Source organism: Schistocerca americana, chromosome 1, assembly GCF_021461395.2.
Source record: "Schistocerca americana isolate TAMUIC-IGC-003095 chromosome 1, iqSchAmer2.1, whole genome shotgun sequence".
NCBI classification, from domain to species: Eukaryota; Metazoa; Arthropoda; class Insecta; order Orthoptera; family Acrididae; genus Schistocerca; species Schistocerca americana.
Genome location: NC_060119.1, coordinates 21051025 through 21063922, shown reverse-complemented (window position 1 = coordinate 21063922; position 12898 = coordinate 21051025). Strand labels below are relative to the sequence as shown.

Here is a 12898-nt window from a genome sequence, read left to right as displayed (position 1 = left end):
TAAATCATAACTCTATACAATGGCGACAATGAAACACTTTAGCGACATTTTAAAAAGTGAAAGTGCCAAAACATTACTCATATTGCACTATGTACTATTGTACTGATACAATAAGAAAGTGCAATACATTCCCACTATTAAATCGGTAAAGCGGTAGCTTGTAGGAACCCAATGAGCAGAAAGTTCTCGTAGCGCATTTAAGCATGGAGGAAACCATACTCTCGTCGAAACATTCAGAATACAAGTATACGGATAACGTGCACAAAGCTACAAAACGAGGGTTTTGCTAACCCTGACACAATGAAGGTTGTAAAGCTTGGCAAACGTCCTCGGTCAGAGATTGGTGTGTGCCAACACAGAATCAAAACGACCCTGTACAGTTCCTTTGAAAGATGGCGTGATTACTAACAGTCACTAAGACCGGAACACAACTACAGTTAGCAGACCTATACAGAGTGGAGAAAAATTGTGTCACGAAATTTTAGCCCTAGATAGCTGATGCCTGTAGGAACCAAAATTACTAATGTTGTGTAGGTGGATAATGCACAATTTTTAAAGTACGGAAACTTGGCGCCACGAGCTCCGATTGGCCGCGGATTGCCCTGTTGCCGGATGCTCTGGACGACGCGTGACCGCGAATGCTTTGTCTGCCGGAGATGGCGGCGGGCCGCACGCTCGCTGACGGCGCGCCAGCCTCCCACTCTGGGGGCCTGGGGGCGAATCCGCCGGCGTCCCGACACATCCACTGTTGCTTCGTGATAAGAAGTACCGGGAACAAACTCGTCAACAGCTGTTAGTTCGCGTACAGGAAGTCTGTTACAAATCAGGTCGGCCCTGAAAAGGGCCTTTTTTGTACCTAGGACATTGTTTACTTTAAGCAGGTGCTCGAATTGGCGACCCTCTGACGCGATACAAGCTTGGTAACGTCCAACGGTGTTTTGCCGAACTCTTTCAAAGATTCCTGGCATTGGCCTGATACGATTGGCGGTATGCTGAATATGATCCATTAGTTCCTCTTCGTTTCTAGGTGGTTGTCATCCAGGTGGGAACCTGGAACCTCGAAGAATGCCCACAGGAAAAAGTCCGATGGCGTGAGGTCTGGTGACCGCGGGGGCCACGTCCTGCGTTCAACTCAGCCAGTTACCCCGCCTTTGAAGAGTTCATTTAAATATGTGCATACAGCACGACCGATATGTGCAGGCGCCCCATCGTGCTGCAACCACATGCGTAGCCGTATATCCGGCAGACCGAGTAGAGTTTCTTACAAAAAGTGAAGATAATTTGCCCCAGTAAGTCGAGAAGGTAGACGGACCGGCCCAATCAGATGGTCACCCACAATGCCTGCCCGAATGTTGAGCAAAAACCGTTCCTGGTGTCCGTGGACGTACGTGGCGTCAGTATTTCCCCTCGCCCAGTAATGAAAGTTTCGAGTATCGTAAAGGCCGTCTCGTCGGTAAACAACACAATGGCGGGGCAGTCAGCATCTGGTGCAACCCGTCGCAGAAACCGTCGGCAAAACCCTAGCCTGTGTTGATAGTCCGCCATAGGACAGGGTGGTAAGCAAATGGGTGCTGGCCGTCAGCCCTCAAAACATCGAGATTAAGCGACGAGTGACCCTCATCTCGTGTCCGACAGCTCGAGTACTTGTGTCAGGTACTTCCTCGAAGCGCTGGAGAACAGTCTCTTCAAGTGCAGCATCCCGTCGTCATCGAGGACTTCCAGCATCACCGTCACATCCTGCTAGCGAGCCTGTTTCGCTAAGTCGTCGGTGGACTGCTGTAAACGTTTGTGGGTGTGGGTGGCGTCTTGCAGAGTACCGTCCCTCGTACCACCGTCGAGCTTGACGCGCATCGCCGTCGCCTAGCCGTGTCTCGTTATACTTGTTCTGTGAATGATACCGCCTCTTCCTGCTGCCACTTCATCTATTTATTTCAAACGCTTTTCGATTTTTCTTGTTCTAAGGCATCTTCAGTGGGGCCTATACGATACAGTTTCGTTATTTTTAAACAGGTCACGTCGCGATTTTTTATTTAAAAAGTAATTACTTACGATTTGCTCATCTGCGTTTCCTCTCATCTGGTCTGGAGGCCGCCCTACCACTTTATTACCGACATACGTACAAGCACAACTTAGCGTTGTGACCTTCTTCACGCTGTTCACCATGTTTCTTCTTCTCTTTTGTGGTGTACTATCGTTCTTTTCCCACTCGATATAACTACTTCGTCGGACACAGCTTTTAACAACGTAAGTATTGCAACTCCATTACGTGTTTCCTCCTCTTTGGCGTGTCTACCTACTTGTTGTCAACCTAACGGAGTATATGTTCAACAGGGAGGGAGAGAGGTGGAGAGAGAGAGAGAGAGAGAGAGAGAGAGAGAGAGAGAGAGCTAAACAATTTATTTTGGGGGGGGGGGGGATGTTGGTGATTTGAATTTTATGGTGTTGAATATGAATGTACTAGCCCTTAGCGAGTGGTTGAAAGCTTTAGTGACAGCTGATTTGACTTTTCGTTTCAATATTTTGCTTTGGTATTCTGTACGTGGTAATTTCCTTGCAGAGTTAGGTGTTTTTATTGTTGATTGTAATTATTTTCATGTCATCTTCTCTAGTGGTTGGTTTGTAGTCATGTTCTCTTAGGTGTTCTGCGTATGTGTCCCATACTTCCAGGCTCTCATGTGTTCTTCGTATCTGACATCAAATGTTCTACCAGTTTGTCCCATGTATCTGCCTTGACAAGTGTTATACAGTAGAAGTAGATGATGTATACCTACTTTCTGGCATATGTCTCTGTTTTTGTCAGTTTTGGGGAGTATTTTTGTATAGAATTGTCTGTTGTGTATGCTACGTTTATTCCCCTGTCTTTTCAAAATGTTGGCGATTTTATGAGTGAGTTTGTATTGTATATCATTATGTACCATCTTGTGGTTTTTTTTCATCTTTTTCTGCTTATCCTGGGGCTAATTAACTTTCTGGATATAACAATCGAAAAACAAAACAATAAGCATATGTTTGAAATTTACCGTAAACCTACAGCAACGGACATTACATCATTCCCCAATCCCAGAACCACCCACACTCACAAAGGCAAGCAGCAGTGCGACACATGCTCCTTAGATTCAGCACAGTGCCAGACACCAAAGACAACTGGACATAATAACAGAGATAGCACAAAATAATGGTTACAAGAAAAACATAGTCACAAAGCTAAACAACAAAATTAAATGTGAAATAAAAGCAGAAAGCACCAAACCACAGACAACAACACAACAGAACCAAACAGAAAGACGCAGTCTTATAACAACTACACAGGAGAAGCAGAAAAAGTTGAAAGAAAACACAAGCTGGTACACAATCACATACAAACACAAACTCACTCACAAAATCAGCAACATTTTCAAAATTGGTTGGTTGGTCGTTTTGGGGGAAGAGACCAAACAGTGAGGTCATCTGTCTCATCGGATTAGGGAAGGATGGGGAAGGAAGTCGGCCGTGCCCTTTCAAAGGAACCATGCCAGCATTTGCCTGGAGCGATTTAGGGAAAGCACGGAAAACCTAAATCAGGATGGCCGGACGCGGGATTGAATGCGAGTCCAGTGTGCTACCACTGAGCCACGTCGCTCGGTCAGTTTCAAAAGACAAGGAATATACATAGCATACACAACAGACTATTCTATACAAAAATACTCCCCAAAACTGACAAAAACAGAGACATATGCCAGAAAGTAGGTATATATCATCTACTTCTACTGTATAACACTTGTGAAGGCAGATACATAGGACAAACTGGTAGAACATTTGATGTCAGATACGAAGAACACATGAGAGCCTGGAAGTATGGGACACATATGTAGAACACCTAAGAGAACATGACTACAAACCAACCACTAGAGAAGATGACAGGAAAATAATTACAATCAACAATAAAAACACCTAACTCTGCAAGGAAATTACCACGTACAGAATACCAAAGCAAAATATTGAAACGAAAAGTCAAATCAGCTGTCACTAAAGCTTTCAACCACTCGCTAAGGGCTAGTACATTCATATTCAACACCATAAAATTCAAACCACCAACATACCCACACCTCCAAAAAAAAAAAAAAAAATTGTTTAGCTCTCTCTCTCTCTCTCTCTCAAACACACACACACACACGGTATAAACATCATGAATAGAAGTTAGTCTTGAACATATTCTTCGTTAAGTTGACAACTAGTAGGTAGACACGCCAAAGAAGAGGAAACACGTAATGGAGTTGCAATACTTACGTTGTTAAAAGCTGTGTCCGACGAAATAGTTATATCGAGTGGCAAAAAAACGATAGTACACCACAGAAAAGAAGGAGAAACATGGTGAACAGCGTGAAGAAGTTGAGAACGCAAAGCTGTGCTTGTATGTCGGTAATAAAGTGGTAGGGCGGCCTCCAAACCAGATGAGAGGAAGCGCAGATGAGCAAGTCGGAAGTAATTACTTTATAAATAAATAATCGTCACGTGAACTCTTTAATAATCTAAAAATAACAAAACTGTATCGTGATAGACCCCACTGATGATGCCTTAGAACAAGAAAAAGGCGAAATGCGTAAGGGATAAATAAATTATGTGGCAGGAGGAAAAGGCGGTTTTATTTGCAAAACAAGTATTTCTATGCTTGCTGCGGAGGATGGCCACGCAAACAAACCATATCTATTTGTTCCTCAAACGAATATCGTACCACCATGCTTACTGTGTGACTAAATCGCAGGTGATGCGTGTGTGCCGAAGTGAAGCTTACTTGCGAATGCCTCTGACGTGAGGTGGAGAAAACAGCCAGAACTGTTCGACACGTGCGCGTATCACGTTGGGGCAGTGACGGGCCGAGGGGCATTTGTATGTGTGAACAGACAGCCGTAGCGCTGCCGGTCAACTAACGAACGGGCAACGGGGCGACCCCGCGGCCAATCGGAGCGCTCGGCGCCAAGTTTCCGTAGTTTAAAGATGGTGCGTTGTCGACCTACACATCGTAAGTAATTTTGGTTCCTGAGATGAACATCAACCAAAGCAAAACGAGGATAATGGAATGTAGTCGAATTAAGTCGGGTGATGCTGAGGGAATTAGATTAGGAAATGAGACACTTAAAGTAGTGAAGGAGTTTTGCTATTTTGGGAGCAAAATAACTGACGATGTCGAGGTAGAGAGGATATAAAATGTAGACTGGCAATGGCAAGGAAAGCGTTTCTGAAGAAGAGAAATTTGTTAACATCGAGTATAGATTTAAATGTCAGGAAGTCGTTTCTGAAAGTATTTGTATGGAGTGTTGCCATGTATGGAAGTGAAACGTGGACGATAAATAGTTTAGACAAGAAGAGAATAGAAGCTTTCGAAATGTGGTGCTACAGAAGAATGCTGAAGGTTAGATGGGTAGATCACATAACTAGTGAGGAGGTATTGAATAGAATAAGGGAGAAGAGGAGTTTGTGGCACAACTTGACTAGAAGAAGGGATCGGTTGGTAGGACATGTTCTGAGACATCGAGGGATCACCAATTTAGTATTGGAGGGCAGCGTGGAGGGTAAAAATCGTAGAGGGAGACCAAGAGATGAATACACTAAGGAGATTCAGAAGGATGTAGGTTGTAGTAGGTACTGGGAGATGAAGGAGCTTGCACAGGATAGAGTAGCATGGAGAGCTGCATCAAACCAGTCTCAGGGCTGAAGACTACAACAACCACAACAACAACAACAACTGGCATCAGCTATCCAGGGTTAAAATATGGTGACACAATTTTTCTCCACCTGTAGAAGAAAAGGAATCGATAAGATGCATTCGAGTGCACTAAATACTAGTAATTTGTGCGTGTGTGCAGAGCTTGTGGGTTGAGCTCAGCACATGTGTGTGTCCGCAGTGCACGGCGGCGACTACTGGCGGCTGCTGACGCCCGGCGCCTACGTGGTGACGGCCTCTCGCCAGGGCTACCAGCCGCAGAGCCGCCGCGCCATAGTCACCAACCTGCCGCCGCACTCGGAGGCGCGCCGCCTCGACTTCGCGCTCATGCCGCTGGCCCAGGGGCCGCCCATGCCGCGGACACAGGTCAGTTGCACCGGCCTGCAGCTCGTGGACTGCTCGCCTCACAGAGTCGTGCAGTGAGCAAGCGGGCGACTGCCTACCACCCGACGCACCGCTCTCTCAGTATTCCGCCCCTGTTCCGTCTTACTCTCGACACGAATTGTTTTCAGGTTTCTGGTATAAATCGTTATGTATCGGCTGGCCAAATTAATAGCAGTATGTCTGCATAATGCCGGCCGCAGTGGCCGTGCGGTTCTAGGCGCTACGGTCTAGATCCGAGCGACCGCTACGGTCGCAGGTTCGAATCCTGCCTCGGCCGTGGATGTGTGTGATGTCTTTAGGTTAGTCAGGTTGAAGTACTTCTAAGTTTCAGGGGACTGATGACCTCAGAAGTTAAGTCCCATAGTGCTCAGAGCCATTTGAACCAAACTGAAGTACCGTTGTCAGCCGCACGAGGGCATAGAAATAATTGAGTGACGACAGGTGAGAATTTGTGGTGGAGCGGGTCTCGAACACGGATGTCCCGCTCGACGTGAGCGCTCGCCTGCCTCCAGCACGTCCGCTATCCGAGCACGCCTCCCATGCGCGCCAATTCCTCAACTTCTCGCACAGTATTCCGGCAGTGGTGTGCTACAAGTTAAGACCTGGGGACGATGGCGAGGCGTGGGCGGATACCGGACGTGCTCGAGGCAGGTGACCGCTCACGTCGAGTGGGACATCCGTGTTCGAGACCCGCCCCACCACAAATTCTCACCTGTCGTCACTCAATTATTTCTATGCCCTCGTGCGGCTGACATCGGTACTTCACTTTCGTCATACTGTTACGGAATTACGAATGTGTGGCGTCTGTTGGTGTGGACAAGTGCAGAAGAACAGATAGCACACATACAGTAGTAAAATACCGTGTGCAATGATTCTAAATGAAAAAAGAATAACGAGAAAAAAACGAGAGTGAATAAAAAGTTAATAGGATAATTAAAATGTCGTGGTAAAGGCTTAGAAATAAACGTACATACACACCAAAAAAAGTGTAGCACGACGTCGATCCTGAGCGCTCGTGAACGCTGACGTCGGATGTGTAACACGGTGCCTCACGCTGTTCGTGGTTGTCAATCGATCGACACCCACGAAAACGTAAGCAACCGGGCATGCGCCGAGCCTATGCGGCGGAGTGAGACACACAGTCGGTCGGTTCCAGTCGCAACACCGGGAAGCAAGTACACTACTTGTTTTGTCTGTAGTCACGTCACGGCGAGAGCGGCAGTTACAAAGTACGATCGTTTCTGCAGCCTCGTTCACGCCGCGCACCCTGTACTTGAACAAAACCACAGCGTTAAAAAAACTGTACACTGCTACAATGGGAGCAAGGTTAAGAAAAAAGAACACAGAGGTTGTGAGGTAAAAATTCATTTCTTTCTGATCGAACTGAAAAGTAATTTTACATTTTCATAAGGAGACACAACAACACTTTTTTAATACATGTTCTTGAATTGATGGACAGAAGGACACCGCTAGAATTCCAGGTCTTGAATAACAGCAAACTTAAACATTTGATGCATCCATTATGTCTTCTTCCCCTTCATGTATATTCCATGTGATCGAATAAATTAAGCGCTGTCACGATACATTTATAGGGTATGCCAGGATCATCCCAGTGAATTGCATGGTAGAAATCTCTTAATCACTTTGCACTCTTCCATGTCTTAGCACACTTCACGTACTTGAAAGAACTTGGTGACGCAAAGTTTGCTAAGAATTTCTCTATTATTCCAGCATCTTGTGTGCATGCTACAAACGCTACATCTTTACATATGAACTGTCTACACTCACCATCATAGAAACCCTGGGCCTCTGCAATGATATTCACCCATTGAGATGCCATTGTGAATTGCTCTAGGTATGGCGCACCACCTATTCATTTATACAGCGCATTGCACAACACCAGTGAGTGGGCAGTAGTTGATCACATGGTCATGCAGAGATGTATGTTTTAATGGTTGATGTTATGCTGACTTTGTGTACGGTTGATCGCAGACCCATTGAGTTCATAGCTTATCTCTTGGAACAGGAATGCTAAAGCGTTACGTGTAAGCTTGGATACCACTGTTTCCCTGCTCTCAGTTTTCTTGAATGATCCCTCTAGATATATGAAACTCTTGCATGGAAGCGTGAGTGCATTTTGGTGCTGGATGTCAATCCTAATTTCATCGTTCTTGTTAAATGTGGTTGAAGCATAAAGTTTATGAGAGAAGGATTCCTGACGTATAATTCTCTCGTCATACTCTACTGGACTGGTTATACTGAGTGAGGACAACATTGCGTGGTTTCAAGCCAACTCATTTAAGGAACTCGTAGCTCGCACGTGTCATTACTTTGCTGTTAGGTAGCGAAGTGACATACTGTGGATTGCATGCACTTGTTTTATACCTTGCGCCCATCCCCCCTTAATGTAATTGTACAATGATCTCCTCACCACAAAAGTCAACAAGTTGGTTATTCTAGTCCATAATACGCAGCTCCAAATAATCCAATGTCAATGTCAATGCTGAGATAGGAGTTTCTCGCAGTGTTACACCCGACTACGATTGTGCAGACAGGAAGTATGTCCACAGTCTGATCTGACTTGTAAAATTTACGTGTATCCTTCCTCAAAACCTGGCTTTTTGTGAAACCCAGCAGGCACCCTATTGAAACTTTCTGGTTAAAGTCAATCGTTGCATTTACAGTCCTTATTTCAGATTTAAGTGTATTGATGTTTGCATTTAGTTTAATACCTTTTCCAGACTGTTTTAATACTTCGTTTAAATCATCGGTATCATATGTACCCAGTTCTATTTCAACAATATCTTTTTCACCATTAATATCCAGATGCAGTTTGTTGTTACTCTCAGTGATATTTGGGATGGTGTTGTATGTCTGCAGTCCAATCAATGCAATACTCCATTCACCAACACTCAAATCAATTGGCGGGAAGTAATTTTCACGCAATACAGATTATCTTTCTTTTACTGTCAATCGGTACAACATTGCATCTGAACCTCAACTGATGAAGGAATGTTTAAAGCTGCTCCGTATATAGCATGCTTCTTCTTCTTTGCAAACGTCAAGAGAAACATGATGCATAAATGTCCACAGAGGTACGTATTAAAGTCCTGATAGTCCTGGTAATTGTAGAACACACGTCTTCTGTGAGTGAAGTATCATTGTAATTCTTCTGGCGATTGCAGTTCACTGAATGAGTCGAAATAGTAGACTTTATCCGCATCTTTCATAACATATGATTCCCAGTGGGTGCTGGGGCCTCCAGCAACATCTAAATTCACAATGCCACATTCACCAGTTTTCCACATAATCTTCAGTAATGTATCCCACATAAACACGCCACGGAATCTTGGTATATTGAATTTGTTTCTAACAAACTTTGTAAGATTAGTATTTGTGAGTGGTCGATCTGGTAGGACCGCTAATGGGCTTTTTTTAATTTATGAATAGACTAAGCCCTTTCGTGTATGGTTTCAAGTTTAGTCCTTTTCCAATGGCTGCGGCTTCCGTCATGAGGTTATGTCTTCTTGCCTCTTCTAAATGTGCTTGGGAGTTTTGTACGTTCTTGACCGTTCGGGCTGTAGCTGCAGCACCAGCAGCGAGGGACTTCTTCTTCCCACATCTTTCTGCTTCAGTACATTTTTAGCTGCATACATCGCAGTCAGATTACAGTTCTTCAAACAGGTCTGCTTCCCACCCTTGTCCTTCTTCTTGTTTAGTGCACAACGTGCAGCATTCATAACTCAATTGATATTCATCACTCCTGAACCCAACTTAGTTTTTCCTCGCAGGTGTTATCAACTGCAAATGCTGCGATGCATCGCATCTGCAACGTGATGACTTGATAGATCTTTATTTGCAGTGTCATGTTCCATACATGCTCCGTCAAGCAGATTAAGCCCCTTATCACCTTGTGCCAAGCGTTTTTTGAGGCTGTGTCCCAGGTCCACAGTAGTTGTGTAATCCCACTGACAGTTTGTCTACAATACCACTACATCCTGTAATGCATCTCCTAGCACACATGTTAAGCTACTGCGGTGCTTGTGGACTATGCATGCTCATTATATAGCAAATAGTCGGCATCAATACAACTGTTTTGTGTAGCAGGAAAACCGAGCCATTTTACTACTGCTTTGTTTCCACGGCGTCTTACGAGTCTCTCCAGGAGAAGAACATCCAGTTCTGAGCTTTTCTGCAACTCCTCGGTGTGGAAGCAGCCTGCAGTTTCTTCACCTTCGCCATCCTTCAATCTATATGTTCTAAGATTCGTTCTTTGCACCTTTGAAACTGTAATTATCTCTGTTGACCAGTTCGGTAGGTATGATTTCTCAAATGCCATCTTGCGTTTTGAGATACGTACCAAATCACCTACATTAAATTTCTGTCTGTGTGGATCCAGCATTTTAATGCAGTAGTACACCGTATCCATGAGTCCATTACCACGAACATTGATTGGTCTCATTTTTATTGTGGTATGTTTGGTTCGATGAAACTGAGCAATTATTTCTGGGAGGATATCCGTCCATTTGTATGAGCCTCGAAGGTTAAAACGCATCCACAGTCAACCTTTTACTGTTCTGTTCAGATGCTCCACGATACTCGCCTTCAGGTGAGTGAATGTCGAGTAGTGATGTATTCCATACCGCTGCATCACGGTCTTGGAATACCTATTGTAGAACTCGCCGCCGTGATCAGTTTGGAGGTTGTCTGGGCATCGATTCATCCCTGTCTGTAGCAAACACTCAAAAACATCTGCGACATTTCTAGCCGTTTTTGTTTTAACAGGTAATGCCCAAGCAAATTTGGACTATGTATCGATAACCATTAAAATATATTTGAATCCATTATTCTCATGTGAATATTCCCTCATATCTACGAGATCAGCTTGCCGTAAGTCATCCAAACCTTTAATCATAACATGCCTATGAGAGTATGTTTTTCTTGTGCAGTTCTCGAACTACTGTCTCCATACTTATTCGACGATACCTCTCTCTCTATGCTCAGAGATTATTGAAACAGCCTCATTCGAATGAGCTGTACTGCCTGCACCAGCTGATGCCATGAGCAGCCGTAGTCGATCTAGTAGCTCGTTGGGGTCGTCATAATATGTATACTGCGGGATTCGATTGTTCACTGCTTTATGCAATATGTCAATAAAGTCATCGCTGCTGCTGCTGTAGTGGTTGTTGTTGTTGTTGCCGTTTTCGCCTTCAAGTATTGATTTTATAGTGATTTTATATTTCTTGTTGCTCAGGCTTTTCGCGATCTTATGTACATCAGTAATGTGCAATATTTCACAGCGCATTTCCCTATCATTAACTGAATAATTTACAGGTTTCTTGGTAGGTCTTAGGGAAATAAGATTCATTAAGCCAGGTGTTCTCTCAAACCGCAAATCACCAATTGTATTATGTCATCAGTTACAGTTACAGGATGCATACCCAACATGTACGGTCTTCCCCTGCTAATGGCAAATGTTCTATCTATTTCACCAGGGGCGTGATGGATAATGAATTCGCCAGTTGCAACATCATCGTTATCGTGCGTTTTTGTTTTTGCTGAGAGCTGTCGGAGAGATTCAGTATGTATGTATGTATGTATGTATGTTAACTGGCGGCATAGAAACGACGGAGAGGCTCCGTCCCCGCCACAACCCCCTGACGACTACCGCAGTCCACTTTACTCCTCTGCCGCCCCACACCGAACCTCTCTTTCAGGGTTATTATGCGTTTTGGCCCCCGCTGGATCCCCTCCCCCCCTTCCCACCCCCACCAGGGAACATCTCACCCCACATGAGTGTAACCCTTATGTTTCGACGTGCTAGTCGCCAAAGTGGCGTCAAAGCGAAAGACTTGCACCCGGCGAACGGTCTACGCGATGGGAGGCCCTAGTAACATGACATTTACATTTACATTTTACCACTATGTTTGCGTGGTAGAGTAATGGTGGTGAACGTGTACGTGTAGAGCTTGTTTGCGCAGCAGTCGCCGACATAGTGTAGCTGAGGTGGAACCAACCCGGATTCGCTGAGGCAGATGGAAAACCGCCTAAAAACCATCCACAGACTGGCCGGCTCACCGGACCTCGACACAAGTTCGCCAGGCAGATTCGTGCCGGGGACCAGGCGCTCCTTCCCAATCCGGAGAGCCGTGTGTTAGACGGCACGGCTAACCGGGGGCGGGCGAGAGGTTCAGCAACCAGCTTAAAGGTCTCTCTTTAGTGTTTGCTGTCGGTCCATGTGCCCTAACCTCAGCAACTGTAATTTGTCACAAACTGCTTCCGGCATTTGAATCAGTTTCTGCTTTGTTGACATCTTGGTGTATACTAATCAGACATCTCCGCAGCGTTAGGCTTTATACATCCGCTCATTTTCTTCTTCCTCTTACTATGTGCCTGCTGCCCTTTCTCAACAACAAGAAACTCTACATCTGTTTCCCCCTCAATAGGCTCAACCTTTTCAGTTAAGTCGGCTACTTACTTGCGGACTTCATTAACTAACTCATTTAACACATTCACCATTCTCAGAAGAGTCTGGTAATACGTCTCTAGTTCCTTGCGCATACCTCCAACTTTATGCACAATAGCCTGAATTTTCGCATCCAGGTACAGGCGAATGTTCTGTCTGTGTACATCCATTCTCTCGGGTGGAGAGGTAGACATACGCACGAATTTGTCCATGGTGCAGCGTATACTGATGTACTATCCTCTCTTACCGTGCTATATATTCAGAAACTCTCGAAAGTTTCGCCTGTACCTACCATCACTCAATTTTCTTGTTTTATCAGTAATGAGAAAACCATACTGTGAATGATT

At 44.9% G+C, this 12898-nt stretch overlaps 1 protein-coding gene across 1 annotated transcript in view; it reads left to right on the top strand.

The window, feature by feature from the left end:
- LOC124623105 (carboxypeptidase E-like) overlaps nt 1–12898 on the top strand; it is a 415742-nt gene that overhangs the window by 339774 nt on the left and 63070 nt on the right. Inside the window, exon 11 of the mRNA XM_047148899.1 lies at nt 5883–6067. Within this exon, the coding sequence (XP_047004855.1) occupies nt 5883–6067 (185 nt within the window). The remainder of the gene's footprint in view (nt 1–5882; nt 6068–12898) is intronic.